Raw genomic sequence first — 21803 nt, 5'->3', positions numbered from 1 at the left:
CGGCCCATAAATGATTTTAAAATATTTATTTTGGTGTCTGATCTTTTATAATGCAGTGCTTAATATCCAAATGATGTGGAAATATTTTTAGCTGTCCTTTTTTTTTTGATCTGTCATTTGCATGGTTTTACTGCAATGTCCCTTTGCCTAAAAAAACCCTGAAATTGTCTGATCTGGTGTGTCAGAGACTAACATCTTACCACCACGGTTTAGTGACGCTCCACAATTTGCATGAGTTCTTATGTGATTTAGCGTCTATATGAGGTGTTACTGCTAGACGCTTCTACAGTTTAATCTCTATGGAAATTAAATAGAATTGTATGCTGTAATATACCCTGAAGTTATTATTAAACTTTGAGTTGTTGAGACGCTTATAAGCGCATGAAAATGTTTAGCAAAATATATTTTGCATAGCAGATAAAATAAGCTTGAGTACTGACTATAAAAGTGTAAAAAGATATAAAATATTTATTTACAACAAGATCTCAGCACTCAATATATAAGCAAACATTTTCTACAGCATTAGACAACAAGTGATCTAAATTTTGGGTAAAATTGCAAAGTGTGAACAAAATCATGTAAACCTATTTGTGCATTTATTAAAATAATAATAATTATATATTTGCCTCACTAGTGTAGCGATAAGTGCCCTTCAACCATCAGCTAGTTTCAAAACAAGATTAACCATAATTTGGGATAAACAAATATAGATTAATAAACAGTGATTAACAGTTGTAAAAAAAGACACATGCGCTCAGATTGGTTGATACCAGTTCTTAGTGGATACTATTTAGCACCAGGCTTTAGGTCATCTGGAGGTAATTTACCTTCAGATTATTCCGTTAGATCAGGGTATTGGAAATACAAAATAATTTGTGTACATTGTCTCTTACATTTCATTTTATTCCAATACATTGGGTAAAAAAAACATTAATCAAGTACAATTGTGAAACAGTAAGAGTAACTGAAAAATAAGAGTAATTCATTGTAGCAGTCTGATTCTGTTTATCAGTCGGTTATAGACAGATTAGTTATGCCTATTCAAAAATTTAACCAAAATTTCAATAAAATACTCATGTGCCAGTAGGAACCACGCGTTTCTCTGCATGGATACTGCTACAGATAACCAGTACACAGACTACTTCCCCGTTGGTTCTTCAGCCTGTGACAGACAGATGAGGATAATAAATTATCCACTGGGTATATCAGCAGCATTTCCAGGCAGGGAATAGAGCAGCCTTGTGGTACTTTAAAAGATAAAGGACCATGAAGTGTAGGAAGCATTGTCTATTCACAGCATTTTACTCTGACCTATTAACCACTAACACACCAAAATAATATGTAGCGTACAGTCTCAGGAGCGTGAAGACTGTACATAGATTGGGACTGGAAAGAGCTACATACCACAGTACCATACACACCACGTAATCATACATACCACACTACCCTAAGTATGTAGATACAGCAGTAGCCCCACAAAACATGTCAAGATCTTAGGAGACAATATACCCACTACCATTGCACTTTAACTGCTACCAATACAAATTATATTATTGCTACAAGCATTGAATTCACACACTACTACAGATAATTTAGTATACAAGATAACAACTTATATATCTAATGATTTCTTACTCAAGCAATGAATGATTTAGTGGGTAGCTTATGTTAAAAAGCTTATCAAAACATTTATGTACAAAAATCCCCATACACTTAAATGGAATATGTTTTTAGATACATTTGTTATTCAATGATGGCCCTTTAAGTGCTGATCTATTAAACTATGTTTTATCTGCAAGTCTGGCAAACGTTAAATTGATATTGTGATCCCTAAGGCCTATCACACTTCTGACTGATACCTGGAAGAACATAAGAAGATTGCTCTCTATAGGTTAATTGTTTCTAAACGTTGGTATATAGCTGTATAGCTCAGATGGAATTTTGTTTTATCAAATGCTGTATCATGTGCACAGAATTATAGCTGCCTTCTGCCACCAGCTAAGGATATATCCTGCCAAGAACCCGGACTTTATGTCTTGCAGGCCCGAGGCAACGTTGCACATTTCCATAACCTCTGAGTGAAAGTGACTCAACCGGTTTAAGATAAGTTATGTGCTCATTTTTGTATTCCCGGAATCTAATATTCCGTTACCAGCAAAGCATGGGATAGGGTGACGCAAGTATTCTGTCTTAAAGAGCACTTGACCATCAATAATCATGAAATAGTGTCTAAAAACACTAACATTATAGCATGTTATATACTAAATGGGCCTCTCTTTACTTTTGTTTTGTGCTGTTCTAGTCTTATTGTGTCCTAGGGATTTCCAGATTTAATTTTACTTTCTCATGATCATAATTTCTTTATTGCTCCTATAAGGGGGTAATTATTATTAGTAATAGTAGTAGAATTATAATTATTATTTTTATTTGTAAAGCGCCTAAAAAACAGTAGCTCTGGGTACAGGAGTTTGGGTACGCAATGACATTGATTCATGGTAAAAAAATATAGATACATGAAACAGACTAAATAAAACCCATTCATACAGTGATGTAAAACGTTCCTTTAGTAGAAAAAATATGAAATCAAAGTAAACATAAATAGAAACAGATTGATTAAAAAAAAAACAGTAAACTACTTATATTGCTAAATGAGCAAATTACTACAGATAGATAATCAAGCAGACATTGCAGAACATAGGTTGTATTCATTGTCACATTATTTTTGCAGCAAAAGACTTCTACTGAGAATGGGCAATAAACTATTTTCAGCTAGATTAGATGTCCCCTAGAAATACTTCAAAGGAAAAGCCTTGCCTTCCTGTAGAGACCCCATCTCTCTTGTGGGACTGTGACAGGAAGTAATAGACCCGGTACAAAAGTAGTTTAAAAATAAGTTAAAGGTAAAATACTTTTAAAATTATGAATAATAAATAGGGTAATGATTTCTATTAAAGGATATGAAACCCAAAAATCTTCTTTTGTTATTAAATTGAATAACAAGTTTGACGAATGTGTGCCCGGTTTTTAAAAATCCTATTAAAAACAGGGGCACTTTCATTGATCAAACTTTACATTTCACTCGTTTTGTTAAAATACTTAGCTTTTAATCTTGAAAGCCGCTCCAGCGCTTACCCCGCCCATTGCAAGTCTCTTCATACGTCAGCAATGACGAATCCGGCTTCCCCCAATCATGGCTTGGCCTCAGGCAATGTTTGCTCTGAGGGGAAGCCGTGATTGGAGGAAGCCGTATGAAGAGGCTTGCAACGTGTTTTTAATAGGGTTTTTAAAAACTGGGCACACATTCGTCAAACTTGACATTCACTTTAAGACAGAGCATTTAAAAAAAAAAAAAGTTTCCAATTCTACTATAAAATGTGCTTTTTTTCCATGATATTCTGTGTTAAAGGGACAGTCTAGTCACAATTAAACTTTCATTATTTAGATAGGACATGTAATTTTAATCAACTTTCCAAATTTGCTTTTTTCTCTTGGTATTCTTAGTTGAAACTCAACCTAGGCAGACTCATATGCTAATTTCTAAGCCCTTGAGGGCTGCCTCTAATCACAGGCTTTTTAAATTCCTTTTCAACACAAAGAGACAGAAAGTACACGTGGGCCATATAGATAACACTGTGTTTAGGCACAGGGGGTTATTTAAGATCTAGCACAATACAATGCTAAATTTAAGACAATAGATAATAAACAGTCACAGTCATGTGATCAGGGGGCTGTCAGAAGGTTCCTAGATACAAGGTAATCACAGAGGTAAAAAGTACATTAATATAACTGTGTTGGTTATGCAAAACTGGGGAATGGGTAATAAAGGGATTATCTATCTTTTAAAACAATAACAGTTCTATGGTAGACTGTCCCTTTAAGGAAATACCTATGTAGGTGTCTGGAGCACTACAGGGCAGGAAATAGCGCTGCCATCTCGTGCTCTTGCAAATAGATAACATTCTTGCAAAACTGCTGCCATATAGTGCTCCAGAATTGGGCCAGCTCCTAAGCAAACTAGAGAGAGAGATAGGAAAATTTGATAATATAAGTAAATTAGAAAGTTGTTTAAAATTGCATGCTCTATCTGAATCATGAAAGAAAAAAGTGTTTCCTATCCCTTTAAAGTGAAGGTCAATTTGGATGAATTAGTGCCCGGTTTTTAATAATCCTATTAAAAACAAGGGCAGTTTAATTAATCAAAATTGACATTTCACTCCTTTTCTTCAAAAACGTATCTTTTAATCCTGAAAGCCGATCCAGTGATTTCCCCCGGCCGTCGGAAGCCTCTTCTTACGTCAGAAATTACAAATCCGGCTTCCTCCAATCACGACTTCCCCCCCCCCCAGGGGGATCATGGCCTGATGCAACGCCGTGATTGGAGGAAGACGGATTCGTCATTTTGGACCCACGAAGAGGGCTTGCGACGGGCGGAGGAAGCGCTGCAGCGGCTGTCAGGATTAAAAGGTACTTTTTTAAGAAAAGGAGTGAAATGTCAATTTGGATTAATTAAAGTGCCCTTGTTTTTAATAGGTTTATTAAAAAACGGGCACTTATTCAACCAAATTAACCTTCACTTTAAGTGTAAGCAACTGCTTACAACAATGAAACAGGTTTGTATCCCTTTAATGAATATATCTGAGCCTAATAATAATTACTTTTTTCCTTTTCATGCTCCTATACACTAATAGAGCTGTGGCAGTTTCCCTTATCATAACTGATCCGGTGGGATATATTGCCTTAAACAGTGTTAAAGGTTTTCCTGCAATAAAATATTTTTGCCTGTTTAATTGCTTTTGCATTATACACAATAGATCATTGTACACCACACCTGCACATAACCACAAGAACCCCTAACGCACAGTGTTTTCACTGGAGCCAAGAATTCTGGGTAAGGATATGCAAATGAGCTCCATCGTGTATGATCTTTTTGCTTTTATATATCTGTTAATAACAAGGATTCTGTTCTAGGCAACGTTTAAGCATAGCAAGTAGTACAGAAAGAGAGATGACGTGAACATCTGCTTCTGTCTTATTAGACCTCATCTGTGCTTTGTAGATGTTGTAATTGCTGCATAGTGAGGCAATATATGAATTATAGAAATGTATATTGTTTAATATTCTTTTTAGGAACCTTTGCTATTTATACATTTTAAAAATTTTTATGCGTTTCCCCTTTGAAACAAACAAAAAAAAGCGTCAACATAACTTGCAGTAGTGGAAATGAGAGAGGTATATGTAGGGAGGAAGAGGCTTCCTGAAGCATTCTGGGAACTTTTGTCTCTACATGTCGGCACTTAGCATATACCACACCAGTACCTGATTATTAAAGGATGAGAATGTAAGACAAATAGACATTTTTATTGACCAGAAAACTCTATATATCATTATATAAAGCTGTTGGATGCTTTAAAGTGATGGTAAACTTTCACCTTTGCATAAAAAGATCCGGAATATTAGCAATATTTTAAATGGAGTCTTTTGCTTTTTAATGTAGCGCTGAAATTCAAATACCCCGCACTCCGACCTCCGATTTCAAAAACATTTTTTGTGAGCTAACGTTTTGAACTGTTCTCCAATCTGCACTACAGCCAAACGGCACCCTCACATTTTGATTTGTAGCTAGAGCGCTGATTGGAGAACAGTTCAAAATGTTAGCACACAAAAAAATAACTTTCGTAGTGGGCGGCCAGAGTGCAGGGTATTTGAATTTCAGCGCTATATTCAAAAGTAAGTTAAAGCGCATCTTCATTATAGCTGATTAATTAAACTCCTTATGAAATATTGCAAACATTCCGGATCTGTTTATACAAAGAGGAAAGTTTGCCTGATTGAGAGAGAAAAGTCCCTTTTAAGAGTCTAGACTCGTACTTATGAATTGTGCACATACTGCACAATTATGTAAAAAAAAAAAAGAACATTTACCTTAGATTTTAATGGTGAATTTTGTATAAAATAAATTACTAGAAAGGAAACTTTTCAAAAGGATTGTGATTAACACCTAGGTGCTAAAACTATTTGCAGGGTTAAGCACATAATTAAATGAAAGCAATTATAAAATGCTCCAACTCATTACGTTATTTTTTTTTTACAGTTTGATGTCCCTTTAACAGACATTTTAATTTTAAAGGGATAGAAAGTCCAAAATTGAAATGTGCATGGGTGCATTTCATTTTAAATAAATACTGTATAAGCATTTTTACAATATACTTCCATTAGCAAAAATGCTTCTAGTAAAATGTATTGCTGTCTTTCAGTGGCATATGCACATACTGTGAGGACACGTGCACAAGCATTCAAGCTCAGAGAGCTGGTGGTGGTGGTGTGTGTTGTGTCTGTGAAGACTTCATTTGTGTCATACAAGCAGCCATTACTGTCTGGGTGTCTGAGACAGTGTAGTGTTTGTATTCTGGTGCACAGACCCTCACGGCATATGTGCATATGCTGCTGCAAAACAGTAATAACTTTAACTAGAAGCATTTTTGCTAATGGAACTATATTAGAAAAGTGCTTCTTTTTAAAATTGATATACACTTACGCACATTGCATTTTTGCCTTTTTTTATCCCATCAAACTTACAGGAAGTGCTTATTTGAGTACAGGTCTATGCAAAGAAACTTACTGGATAAAAATGAGAATTTTGAAATCACCATTTTAAGATGCCATAAAAATATTTGAATGTCATTTTAATTAAGAGAAATATATATTTAATAAGGAAATGGACAGATCATTTTCTTTACCAAATGATCTAACAGAATATTTACCCAGACACCAGCTAAGCGCAAAACATGTCTGAAACCCAAAATTATTGTCTCATTTGTGGAAGAAACTATTTTGGGTTTGAGATATTTGCTATAGCTATCTAGGATGAGCTAATATATTGGTGTACTTAAGATATAACTAAATACAACCTGCTAACTTTCCTTCAGTATGAATACAACAATGAATACTTTGTACCATCTATTGAAGATAGATAAGAAGAATCAAGTTATTTAATACGCACATTGTTAGTGTTGTTGATTGAGGATCTATAAAACATTATGTGCATAGAACCTTTTCACAAAAGGTTGTATAATATTGGACAAAAAAAAAAAACTGTTGCACTTGACAAGACAGGTACGTTTTTTTAGATGATAATAGTCATAGACATAAGGGTGAATTTGGAAGATTGACTTGAAAGCATTTTTTTTCTTCAGCAAAAAATGTCTTTGAGAAACATTATCACTGGTTTCCTTGCACACATGGGCTGTCAATCATTAGCCAGTAGACCCTATGCACACATATTTGACAGTAATATTTTATGTCACATCACCAGCACTTGAAAGATGCTTGAGTGTTCAAAATGCCATCATAAAGCCTTTTATATGTTGTGTATTTCTGTAATCAAGAAGTTATTTTTGATTTTTTTTTCTGGCATCCAAACAGTTAAACCACTGTTTTGTGTGTTTTTTACTGGCAACCAAGGGGTTAGATCGCTGTCTGACATATATGTATGTACAGATATAAAGATATTATAGATACACTCACATAAAATTATGTGTTTATTACATGTATACTAAATGCTGTTTTTCAAATGTTTAATATTTTGGAATAGCTCAACAAATTTGTCAGCTTGCCTCAAGCTGGCAGTCATTGAAAATTATTAAACTAATTTTCACCTAGATTACGAGTTTGGCGTCAGCCTTAAAAAGCAGCATTGAGAGGTCCCAACGCTGCTTTTTAACGCCCGCTGGTATTACGAGTCTGACAGGTACAGGTGTACCGCTCACTTTTCTTCCACGACTCAAGGCTAGTGCAAATCCCCTTACGTCAATTGCGTATACTATCTTTTTAATGGGATTTGCCTAACGCTGGTATTACGAGTCTTGGAAGAAGTGAGTGGTAGACCCTCTTCTGTCCAGACTCCTACCGCATTTAGAAGTCAGTAGTTAAGAGTTTTATGGGCTAACGCCGGAACATAAAACTCTTAACTAAAGTGCTACAAAGTACACTAACACCCATAAACTACCTATTAACCCCTAAACCGAGGCCCCCCCACATCGCAAACACTAAAATAAAAAATTTTAACCCCTAATCTGCCGACCGGACATCGCCGCCACCTACATTATACCTATGAACCCCTAATCTGCTGCCCCTAACATCGCTGGCACCTACATTATATTTATTAACCCCTAATCTGCCGCCCCCAACGTCGCTGCCACCTACCTACAATTGTTAACCCCTAATCTGCCGACCGGACATCGCCGCCATTTTAATAAATGTATTAACCCCTAAACCGCCGCACTCCCGCCTCGCAAACACTAGTTACATTTTATTAAACCCTAATCTGCCCCCCCAACGTCGCCGACACCTACCTACATTTATTAACCCCTAATCTTCCGACCCAAACGTCGCCGCTATTATAATAAATTTATTAACACTTAAGTCTAACCCTAACCCCCCCTAACTTTAATATAATTTAAATTAAACAAAATTAATTTAACATAATTAAATAAATAAATTAATCCTATTTAAAACTAAATACTTACATATAAAATAAACCCTAAGATAGCTACAATATAACTAATAGTTACATTGTAGCTAGCTTAGGGTTTATATTTATTTTACAGGTAAGTTTGTATTTATTTTAACTAGGTACAATAGTTATTAAATAGTTATTAACTATTTAATAACTACCTAGCTAAAATAAGTACAAAATTACCTGTAAAATAAATCCTAACCTAAGTTACATTTACACCTAACACTACACTATCATTAAACTAATTACCTAAACTATCTACAATTAATTACAATTAAATTATATAAACTTAATCACGGAAAAAAACACTAAATTACAGAAAATAAGAAAAGAATTACAAGAATTTTAAACTAATTACACCTAATCTAATCCCCCTAATAAAATAAAAAAGCCCCCCAAAATAATAAAATGTCCCTACCCTATACTAAATTACAAATAGCCCTTAAAGGGCCTTTTGCAGGGCATTGCCCCAAAGTAATCAGCTCTTTTACCTGCAAAAAAAAAATACAATACCCCCCCAACATTACAACCCACCCCCACACACCCCTACTCTAAAACCCACCCAATCCCCCCTTTAAAAACCTAACACTAACCCTCTGAAGATCACCCTCCCTTGAGCCGTCTTCACCCAGCCGGGCACAAGAGGTCCTACATATGGCAGAAGTCTTCATCCGATCGGGACAGAAGAGGTTCTCCAGACGGCAGAAGGCTTCATCCATGCGGCATCTTCTATCTTCATCCTTCCGTCGCGGAGCGAGTCCATCTTCAATCCAGCCGACGCGGAGCATCCTCTTCAAACAAAGTCCTAACAAAGAATGAAGGTTCCTTTAAATGACGTCATCCAAGATGGCGTCCCTTGAATTCCAATTGGCTGAATCATATAAGCCAATCGGAATTAAGGTAGGAAAAATCCTATTGGCTGATGTAATCAGCCAATCGGATTGAAGTGCAATCCGATTGGCTGATCCAATCAGCCAATAGGATTGACCTCGCATTCTATTGGCTGTTCCAATCAGCCAATAGAATGCAAGGTCAATCCTATTGGCTGATAGCATCAGCCAATAGGATTTTTCCTACCTTAATTCCGATTGGCTGATAGGATTCTATCAGCCAATTGGAATTCAAGGGACGCCATCTTGGATGACGTCATTTAAAGGAACCTTCATTCTTCGTTAGGACTTCGTTTGAAGAGGATGCTCCGCGTCGGTTGGATTGAAGATGGACCCGCTCCGTGACGGATAGAAGATGCCGCATGGATGAAGACTTCTGCCGTATGGAGGACCACTTGTGCCCGGCTGGGTGAAGACGGCTCAAGGTAGGGTGATCTTCAGGGGGTTAGTGTTAGGTTTTTTTAAGAGGGGATTGGGTCGGTTTTAGAGTAGGGGTGTGTGGGTGGTGGGTTGTAATGTTGGGGGGTATTGCATTTTTTTTTTTTACAGGTAAAAGAGCTGATTACTTTGGGACAATGCCCCGCAAAAGGCCCTTTTAAGGGCTATTTGTAATTTAGTATAGGGTAGGGAAATTTTATTATTTTGGGGGGCTTTTTTATTTTATTAGGGAGATTAGATTAGGTGTAATTAGTTTAAAATTCTTGTAATTCTTTTTTATTTTCTGTAATTTAGTGTTTTGTTTTTTACGTAATTTAGTTTATTTAATTTAAATGTAATTAATTGTAGGTAGTTTAGGTAATTAATTTAATGATAGTGTAGTGTTAGGTGTAATTGTAACTTAAGTTTTATTTTACAGGTAATTTTGTACTTATTTTAGCTAGGTAGTTATTAAATAGTTAATAACTATTTAATAACTATTCTACCTAGTTAAAATAAATACAAAGTTGCCTGTAAAATAAATATAGCTAGCTACAATGTAACAGTTATATTGTAGCTAGCTTCGGGTTTATTTTATAGGTAAGTATTTAGTTTTAAATAGGATTAATTTATTTAATTATGTTAAATTAATTTCGTTTAATTTAAATTATATTTAAGTTGGGGGGGGGGGTTAGGGTTAGACTTAGGTTTAGGGGTTAATAAATTTATTATAGTGGCGGCGACGTTGGCGGTGGCAGATTAGGGGTTAATAAATTTAATATAGTTGCGGCGACGTTGGGGGTGGGGCAGATTAGGGGTAATAACTATAATGTAGGTGTCTGCGATGTTGGGGGCAGCAGATTATGGGTTTATAAGTATAATGTAGGTGGCGGCGGTGTACGGAGCGGCAGATTAGGGGTTAATAGTATAATGCAGGTGGCGACGATGTCGGGGACGGCAGATTAGGGGTTAATACGTGTAAGATTAGGGGTGTTTAGACTCGGGGTTCATGTTAGGGTGTTAGGTGTAGACTTATTTTTAATTTTCCCATAGGAAACAATGGGGCTGCGTTAGGAGCTGAACGCTGCTTTTTTGCAGGTGTTAGGTTTTTTTCACCCAGCTCAGCCCCATTGTTTCCTATGGGGAAATCTTGCACAAGCACGTTTTGCTAGCTTACCGCTACCGTAAGCAACGCTGGTATCGAGGTGAGATGTGGAGCTAAATTTTGCTCAACGCTCACTTTTCTGAGGCTAACGCCGGCTTGCAAAAAACTCGTGATACCAGCGTTGGCTTAAGGGAGCGGTAAGAAAAAAAGGAGCGTTAGCCCCGCAAGCCTTACCGACAAAATCTCGTGATCTAGCTGTAAGTTTTTTCGGTACTCTTTGAGATATTTAAGCCTGAACATTGTATGCTTTTGAATATAGCATATAAGGATATTTATGCTAGCATTTAAAAATACAATTTTAGGAACACTTTGCAGCACACAGTTGTGTAAGCAGGCTATGGAATTCTTTATTCAATCTAATGTGTATTATTCCAGGGCTTCTTAAACTTTTTCCACTGGCAACCCCTTTTCGCTCAATATATTTTTACGTGACCCTGGGTATATAAAATAGGTATACAAATCAAACATTTACTGATAATAAATCATACTCATACTTGCCCCTTCCATACTCATACTTGCCCCTTCCATACTCATACTGCCCCTTCCATACTCCCCCTTCACACTCATACTCCCCCCTTCAATGCTCATACTCCCCCCTTCAATGCTCATACTCCCCCCTTCCATGCTCATACTCCCCCCTTCCATGCTCATACTCCCCCCTTTCATGCTCAAACTCCCCCTTCCATGCTCAAACTCCCCCTGCCATGCTCACTGCCTCTTCCATGCTTTCCCATCATATTCATACCCCCTTCCATACTCATACTCCACCTTCATACTCATACTCCCTCTTCCCCTGCTCATATTCCCCCCTTTCATGCTCACTGCCCCTGCTACTTCCATACTCCCCCTTCATATTCATCAAACCCCCATTCCATGCTCATACCCTCCATTCCATGCTCATATTCCCCCCTTCCATGCTCAATGCCCCTTCCATACTCCCCCTTCATATTCATGCCCTCTCTTCCATACTCATACCCTCCCTTCCATGCTCACTGCCCCTTCTATACTCCCCCTTCATATTCACACCCACTTCCATGCTTATACCCCCCATCCACCTTTCAGTGCTCAGTCTAACCCCCCTATCATTTCAGCTCCTCCCCCCCCCCTTGTATGACCATACCTGCTGGGCAAGGACCTTCTCTGCAGGGCTCCCTCTTCTTTCTTGAGCAGCACAGTGCGCTGGGAGGAAGTTACATATGATCACTTCCTCTTATCACTGCCGTGGAGGAGGGAAGAGTGCTGGGAGGAAGTTACATATGATCACTTCCTCTTATCACTGCCGTGGAGGAGGGAAGAGTGCTGGGAGGAAGCAGGCAGCCGGCCACCACTTGGAGTTTGTGCCCTATGCAATGGTACAGGTCACACACCCTTAAGATTGCGGGCATTTTAATAGCGCATGCGCGATCATAGACATTTAATTTGATTGCCTATGCGCTATAAGATATGGAATTAGGAGACCCCTTCTTATACGGGCCTCCCTATATTTTTCACAACCCCCACAGTTTAAGAAGCTGTGTATTATTCAATATAATGTGTAAAGAGAAGGAGGTTCACATGTTCACCAAATTAACCCCTAGATGCTGTTAGGACACACCATGCTGCCCTAAAAGCATTGGGCTTTAATGCTGTTAGGACGGCATTGGAATGTCCTAACTATTTCGACGTCCTGCTCCCTCATGTTTGTCCTAAATTAATAATCAGACTGGGTTACGTGCCTAGCATAGTAGGCAGTCCCCCATGACCCGATCCCAGTATATCAATAATGGTCTCCAGCACTCAAAGGGTCAATTCAGGCAATTTATTCACATAAAAGAGCAAAGTTTCGGGGTCGCAGCCCCTTATTCATGCTTAAAGGGACATGAAACCCACATTTTTTATTTCATGATATAGAGAGTATGCAATTTTAAACAACTTTCTAATTTACTTCTATTTTCTAATTTGCTTCATTTTCTTTATATTATTTGCTGAAAAGCATATCTAGATAGGCTCATTAGCTGTTGATTGGTGACTGCACATAGATGCCTCGTGTGATTGGCTCACCCATGTGCATTGCTATTTCTTCAACAAAGGATATATAAAAAATTAAGCAAATTAGATAATAAAAGTAAATTGGAATGTTGTTTAAAATTTTATTCTCTACTTGAATTATGAAAGAAAATGTTTTGGTTTCGTGTCCCTTTAAGCATGAATAAGGGGCTGCGACCCACGAAACGTTGCTTGTTTATGTGAATAAATTGCCTGAATTGACCCTTTGAGTGACCATTATTGATATACTTTGACTGTTGGGGGACCTGGCAGTGTCCTCAGGTCTTACGTGCACTCCTCCAGTATTGTGCTGTTCTCTATCTTTGAGCATTGAAGTCACGTGATTGCATCGACGATCAGGTGACTTACTGTTTCCTGCAATGTGTAATTCAGAACTTTGCTCTGATTTTAAACATTTGCCCCGTCATGAAGGGGATAAATAAATTATTTTATGATTCTGCTGTTCTATTGTGCAGAATACTGATTTGTCAGTGGGCGCACATAGAAAAAAACTTAAATCTAATTTGTTTGCATTACTAGATCAGGTAACGTTTGTATTGAATTTCCAAGTAATGTCAATCTAAAGATCATTAGTTTTAAAAACTATCAAGATCTTTTATTTTTAATTTAATAGTAATAGTTGGAATATATAATATAGGGGTGTTAACCACTTCTGGTCTGGCTTGGCCTGATTAGACTGCTTTACATTGTCTGCACATGATTAAAATCAGCATAACAGAAGTCTTGTAATTATAAGCTGCTATACAGGGGTGTGACTGAAGGGGTCTCAGAGGTCCCAATTGAGACAAGGCCCACACTTCTAGGGTGCCTCTCTAGCCCTGAAATCAGTAGTAGCATCACTACAGATAGTCCTGGTAGTGCCCGGGCTCCACCTGCATCATATCTGCCCCCTATCTGTGCTTACAGGGAAAGTGTATGGATCTGCCTTTATAATATGGTCCAGCATATTGCGACTCTGTGCCGTATATGCTGGACTTTTTGCTTTCATGATTTTATACAATTGAGGGTGCTCTGTATTATTTTAATATGCTGGAATAAATTGTGCAATGCTTTTTATCACTCCTGCATCGCTGCTTCTTTGTCTGGTGTGCCAGGAACGTTTCAAGTGTAGATTAGTTCCCTGTAACAGTTTTCCACCGCACTCGGCTCTACCACAGTGCAGCTGCACAAACCATGCCTCAGCTGAAGAACGCAACAAGGCTCTGAACAGGATTGAACGAATGGTGTGGAGCATGCGTTTTCAGGAAGAATGGAGCGATGGCGCGCGCTAGGTATAGTGCCCATTTTTCTCAGGGGCAATTTCTCTCAGGCAGCAGCACAACAATCTGATCACTGCTGAAAACAAACGCACTGGTCCGTATTCACACACTACCAGTGATGTCATCGTGGGGGCTAGCGCATGCGTATTGTGCTGCTGGGAGTGCAAGCAGAGTGGCTTACAGTACTGGGTATGGGTAATCAAATACAAAAATTTACTTTTAAAATAAAAAGAATTAAGCTTTGAAAACGAGCTTGGTTGTTAGACCATCAATAGCCTGTGTAATTAATTCACCTAAAGCACTTAAAAATGATTATCATGATGGGTAAACTGTCCCTTTAAGCTTGCTGTTTCATAAGGTGATTTGCAGTGCAGTTACAACCTTGATACATTAGACCAGTGCTTTCCAAACTGTGTGCCGTGACACATTAGTGTGTCGGTGGCAGTGTGTAGGTGTGTCCCTGCTTCAGCACAAATTTGTTTGAATTTAAAAAAAAAATCAAATTTTTTTTTTGGTTTCCGACTTTCCGCCTGCCGGCTGCGCATATCACATGGTAGACACGTGATCAATACCTAGTGGGTCACAGATCATCTTAACCTATTGGCGCAGCTCACCGGGAACTGAAACTATTCCCTTTGGCGGCACATTGGCTCCTGACTGCATGTGTAATCTCCTCAATTGGTTTGTGACTGCACGTGTAGTCAGCAAGTGGGATAGCAGTGCGTTTGCAACGCGGGCAGTAGTCAGTCGGACTAGGGCGGCAGCTTAAATGCTGAGCTGAAGTCAGAAGTCAAAGAGGGTTTTTTGCAGCTAGCTCCCAGTAGTGCATTGCTGCTCCTGCTCTATATGGATAGGAAGTGGAAGCTTAAAAATGCTTGATGATGAAATGCGAGTGTCTTTATCTAATATTCCACCAAATATTCAGAAACTGTTCATCCCATCAACCTCATACATCCCATTAAAATAGTAAGTAGCTATTGGTGTTATTAAACTTTTGTTTAATTCTTGCACACACATACTGTTACTTGTAAAAACATTTCTTAATTATATAATTTATGTTTGTGTCCGTATCTTAAAACAAATTAGTTTAACTTCCTGTTTGCTAGTACAACTGAATTACTGTGTCGAAAAATGATGTAGGTCTAAAAAGTTTGTCACCAACATGAAAAGTTTGGAAAGCTCTGCATTAGAAGAATTTGAAAAGTGTGTCCAAAATATTCTGTAGGCCTTAGTGCACTTGGTTTATGTTATGTGATTAGATGTATTGTATAGTATGCTGTCTTGCTTTATTTCAGCATCTGCAGTCGCTGTGTGTCCCTCGTATTAATATTCTGACAATATCTTCTTTCTCACAGGTTAGAGCGGCTGGTAGATGTATTAAGAAAAAAGGTTGGGGTTGGAAACGTCCGAACTGTGATTTGAAGTTCACGATTAGGAGTGAGTCTTTCACATCTGTTGGACAGACTGATCTCTCACTGAGATGTGCAAATAGGACATTATCAAACAGCCACCTGCCCAGATGGAGGAGGAGGAGGAGAGATTTGTGGGAAAAGAAAGGAGAAAAGTTTGGAAAATGGGAACTTTGCTTGACCCTGTCAGATAATTCAATAATTAAATAAACTGCCCTCTCCTCTCAAACTGGATCCTCTGTATAGGTCAATAAATCTGTGCACATAGATACTGTATACAACTGCCATTTCTACAGTTTACGTTTCTGCATTTGCATCTGAAATAGTTTTTTCTTCTACAGGAATGCACTATTATGTTTAGTAAACACAATTACATGAAATATAAATGTCAAAGGAACAATACTTTTTGCAAAATAGATGTTTGTTCGAGAAAAAAAAAATTCTAATCAACAAAATTCCTTTATATGTGAAATGAAAATTAGCCCTAATAGGCAGTTTCTCTCTGTGCCACCCCACACACAAGTGTTGGATTTTATTACCAACTGAATATTATAGTTGGTTATTTTACTGTCACAGGGACATATGTACATATTCTGCACTTGCCCATAGCACCCAGATTTAAATAATGCACCCACCCACCTTTTCATAGAGCAGATAGTAGTTAGTATAACACAAACTGAGTTATTGCTTACATGTCAGATGCCAGCTGGGCCCTTTTGATAATGTGGTGTTGGAATCTGGCTTCAGTGAGTTTGCGCAGCATATGAATAAATGTACCTGAAACCGTATAAACTTATTTTTTGCGTTTTTGATAATACAACTATATTGCATTCATGTACGTTTACATTTTGGCTATTATACTTCTTTAAATATTCCAGCTGTGGATTCTGGGTGTCTTGTCTTTTAAGCTACAAAGACTATAGGATACATCTATTATAATCATATTACACAAGTAGGATGGTATACTGATATTTGCACTGCTATCCTATATGACCATTAGACAGTTTACACAATTAATGCTGCTAAAGTATACAATGCTATCCCTTTCAAAAGATGCCTAAAACAAAAATGAACATATCACAAGAGGAATGAAGTATCTTTAAACAATCTCTGTATAACCGATTCATTTGATATAATAAAACAAGACCTATACGATATACATGTCTGACCCTTAACAGTAATGTCCTTACAGTCATATGAGGTTAGGAGAGGAAAACTTCACACTAATTAGAAGCCTTATGAGATCAATCTACTTTTTTATTTTATGTGTTGGATATTTGAATTCCCTTGTTGGTAACCAAGATAAGCTTCAGCGTGCGTGCGGTATGGTATCGCTTCCTCCATGTCTGTCATGTAAGAAAGACACACAGACAAACACATATATTTAGTGCTATATGTTTTATCATTCTGTTAAAAGGTTTTTTTGGGCAATATGATTAAACACTCACATATGATACCTCAATCAGTATAAGGCAAAAAAGCAATTTTTATTTCTTAAAGGGATTTGAAACCCAAAAAATCTGTTATAAGTCAGATATAACCTACAGTTTAAAAAAAAACAACTTCCAATTTAGTTCTATTAACAAATTTGCTTCATTTCCATGATATTCATTGTTGAATGGATACCCAGCTAAGTTTTTGAGCACTACATGGCAGGATATAGTGCTGCCAATTAGAGCTCTTGCAAATGGGCAGCAAAACTGGTGCCGTATAGTGCTCCAGGCACGTGCACGCTCCTGAGCTTACATCCCTGCTTTTCAACAAAAGATACCAAGTGAAAAAAAGACATTTTAATAAAAGTTATTGAATGCTCTATCTGAACCATGAACAATGTTGGGTTTCATGTCCCTTTAACTTCTTTAGTAATATTTGCTGGAGGTCACCCAGGCACCTTCTGTTTATCTTATAACTTTTTATGAACTTTTATATGAAAAGACTAATATTATTAGTGGCGCTACAATGATCCCCCCCCTTTGTAATAATCTCTGAAAATTGAGGATTTTTTAATTCTCATAACTAAAAAAACACATTGTAGACTTCTCAAAGCTGACCCTGCTCCATATCTGTCACTAATTGTCTTGAACAGATAAGAACTTCAAAACACTGCACTTAAAGGGATACTGAACCCAAATGTTTTTTTTCATGATTCAGACAGAGCATGCAACTTAAACTTTCTAATTTATTCCTATTATCACTTTTTCTTTGTTCTCTTGCTATCTTTATTTGAAAAAGCAGGAAAGCAAGCTTAGGCCCATTTTTGGTTCACCACCCTGGGTAGTGCTTGCTGACTGGTGGCTGTACCAAAGATGGGCCGGCTTGTAAGCTTACATTTCTGCTTTTTCTTTTTCTTTTTTTAAATATATCTTTATTTACCAATTCGGTGTACAGATCATGTAAGAAATAAAACACAAGGAGAACAAAATAAGAGGGACCAGGGGGATACGAAAATCTTGTAAATACAGTACAGTTAAAGCAAGTACAGGAAACTTCACAGTCTCTATATATAAACAAACTTTTTCTTCAAATCTTAAAACAGACTGTATAACATTTCTGCTTTTTCTAATAAAGATACCAAGAGAACAAAGAAAAATTGATAATAGGAGTAAATTAGAAAGTTGCTTAAAATTGCATGCTCTAGCTGAATCATGAAATAAAAAAATTGGGTTCAATATCCCTTTAATACTAACAATATGTGCATGGCTAGCCTTGTCAGATGCAGATTCAAATTAGGCAAATAATAACTGGAGTTGTGGCTATTGAAAAACAATTACAGCAAACAAGATATTTGTTTTTAAAATGTTTAGACTTGAATAGTATGTTATTCTATAGCAAGATAACAGCTATGTCTAGTAATTACACAGTGTTTAAAATCCCTTTAAGAGTTTACATACACAATAAAACATTTCTGATATTGGTTATACATTCCCAGCGTTGGATGAATATGCATTGTTTTATTGCATATAAAATGAAGCGCTTGTGCAGTGTTTAAAAACATTTTGTTCCTCCTATTTGTACTACAATACGTCCTTGCAGTTTGTATATTGAAATCAGTGGAATCATTTTGGAGCCACCTTGGTTGTCATCTTTATTTGCCGCAAATATTTCTTACATCAAGTAATGTTTTTATATTCTACACACACTATGCAAACTCAAGTAACAGACTTCAAACCCAAGTCGTATGTGAATGTTATATGGAAAATACATTTTTTTTAAAGCCAACTCTTACTCAGACATCCCAACTCTCCCTGAAGTTCACGGAGTCTCCCTGATTTTAATAGCGACTCCCTGATGCCAGCAAATGGAATGCAATCTCCCTGAAACTCCAAGTACCATGATCCAATGTGGCCCAAATCCGGAAAAGTGTTTCTTTAAGGAATGCCTTTAGTTGCTGGGATGTTATAGAACCCTCAAAGCATGCATCAGTAACCAAAAAGCCCCCACTGATTTTAATAAAATAAAACACAAATACTTCCTTATTTACTGCACATAATTAAACTTTGTATTTAAAATATTTAAGCATTCAACAAGCATATGATCACTTTTTTTTTTTAATGTGCCTTTAGTGGGTAGCTACTTTAATGATGTTTCTATCTTATTTAGGGTTTCAAGGTGTCCAATATATACCTGGGAGGGGTGGGGGGTGGCGGCGCCACCTCCCTGAAATGAGTTTTGCAGGTTGGGATGTCTGTTGTACTGGTCCTATTGATGTAAAATCTTATTAAATGAATTCCATTAAAACTGTAGAAAAAAAGCATAACTCTTGTTCTCGCTGGTCCTGTATGAAAACATATTAGCCAATAGTATATCCTAATTCTTATCTACAGTGTTCTGTCAATGGTTGTGCACATTATTATTATTATTATTATTGTGTAAAAATAAAAAAATCAGTGTTGCTTTCTTTAAAGGGTCATGAAGGGCAAAACTAATCTTTCACAAATCAGAAAGAGCATGCAGTTAAAATAAAAATGCCAATTTACTTCTTTTATCAAATTAGTCTCACTCCTAGGTACGAAACAGGACCACTATGCAGCAAACCCTGCTGCCACATAGTGCTTGACACATGCAAGATCCTGAGCATACCTAGATATGCTCTTCAATAAAGGACACCGAGTCATTTTTTTTATTGCGTGCTCTATCTAAATCATGAAAGTTTCATTTTGAATTTCATGCCCCTTAAGAGTAATATATTCAATAGGACATTATTGTTCTAGCTGCCTGTTTAAACTGTCCCGAGCTAAACAATAAACTGCCTTTATATTGCTGTTATTGCCATTCCATATGGGTTGCTGGGGGTATCAAGCACTATTTGTTATTAATGAAGACTACAGTATTTCCTAGTGAATAGGGAAGGACAATTGTACGTTCTGTCAATCCGCTGATGTGAGACAGAACATTTCGGGACAGGGCTCAGGAATCTCTCCTAACAAAAGCTAAGAAGCTTTTTAAGTGTGCAAACAACTCTTTTTTAGATCCTTCATTGTCCTTGTTTTTTGGATGGGTGTGGGAGATGTTGACCTATTTTATTATCTCTATCCTAAACCCTTGATACACTTTAGCAGATTTATGACTCTTTAAGTTCTGACCTTAACCCTTCAACCTTTTAATACCTGGATTACCTGTATCCCAGTAACAGCATTATACTGAGGGAGCACCTGATCGTTAGTATGGAGCAATCAGCGGTTTTGAATTATTCACTTCCCCTGTTTCAAATCATTTTTTCACAGTTGAATAATAATGGGGGGGAGGGGGAGGGAGCGTAAGTAATGACTAACAATACTAAAATAATGTATATTAAAGGAACCCTAAACATATCTTGATTTTGTGTATAGATTGTTCTTTGTGTCACACTCCCTGGGGAGCCCAAAAAGCAAAAAGGTTTTATTCAAAATGCTGCAAATTCCAAAATCCAGACTTTTTCATTAATATTTTTTTAATTTTTTTAAAAAAATTACAGTTTTTCCCAGACAGTAAGTCACAATCATCTCTCCCTGTGTCTTTGGTTTGGTTTTTGTGTTCAAAAAAGCAAATCCATTCTCCTGCTTCTCTCTTTCAATATATATATATATATATATATATATATATAAACACAACATTATTAAAATAATACATTATTTGTCTTTGTGCCTGTATCCCTTGTATGCTTATAAAGTATTTCCATTTCTGAAAAAAATATATACTTTTAATGTAAAACATTTCTGAAAATAAAATGTGATCAATAAATTGTATGCATGTATTTTGTTTTACTGTATAAACAAATTACTGACACAAGATGACCCCTCTAATATTTCTGAACTTTTTAGGTTAATGAAAAAATGTACTCACATTTTATTTTGGAAGCCCCTTACTGGGAATGATCGTTTGTGTCCAGAATTTTTCAGATTACTTTTACACATATCTATCTAGCTCAATGTTTGGTTAGATCACCAAACCAAAAATAGATACTCAAAACAGGGTATGGCCTTATATCCCCTTAGAAATATAGACAAGAATATTTTGAAAGGTTGCAAAAAAAAAAAAAATGTAAATCACCTTATAATAAAATTGGGATTTTAGTCACAAAATTTGGCCATGCTTTGCTTAGCCAGCCACCAGCTTAAAGGGACATGAAACCCAAACATTTTCTTTCATGATTCAGACAGAGCATGCAATTTTAAACAACTTTCCGATTTACATAAATTATTTAATTTGCTCCCTTCTCTTGTTATCCTTTGCTGAAAGGTTTATCTAGGCAAGGTTCTAGCTGCTGATTGGTTGCTGCAAATATATACCGATTTTCATTGGCTCACCCGTGTATTCAGTCAGCAACCAGTAGTGCATTGCTGCTCATTCAACAAAGCATACCAAGAGAACGAAAAAAAATGATAATAGAAGTAAATTAGAAAATTGCTTATAATTGCATGCTCTATCTAAATCATGAAATAAATATTTTGGGGTTTAATATCCCTTTAAAATGTGTCCCGGAGATAGAACATTCTTGTCAAAAATCTTCATCTTAAAGTTTCAACAAAAATATATAAAAAAAACAAAACACAACTCCTTTTCATATGTGTATTAAGTATACACCAAAACAAAGAAACTCCTTAAAAGCATATATCATACTAA

The 21803-nt window shown here is 36.7% G+C and overlaps 1 protein-coding gene across 1 annotated transcript in view; it reads left to right on the top strand.

Moving 5' to 3' along the window:
- The window catches only part of MIPOL1 (mirror-image polydactyly 1), a 1201709-nt gene extending 1180783 nt beyond the window's left edge, over positions 1 to 20926 (top strand). The window contains exon 14 of the mRNA XM_053697725.1: positions 15648 to 20926. Coding sequence (XP_053553700.1) covers positions 15648 to 15714 — 67 coding nt within the window. The 3' untranslated portion in view covers positions 15715 to 20926. The remainder of the gene's footprint in view (positions 1 to 15647) is intronic.
- Positions 20927 to 21803: the final 877 nt, after the last annotated feature.

This window comes from Bombina bombina, chromosome 1 (assembly GCF_027579735.1).
Source record: "Bombina bombina isolate aBomBom1 chromosome 1, aBomBom1.pri, whole genome shotgun sequence".
Taxonomy (NCBI): Eukaryota; Metazoa; Chordata; class Amphibia; order Anura; family Bombinatoridae; genus Bombina; species Bombina bombina.
This window is presented reverse-complemented; position numbering and strand designations above follow the sequence as displayed.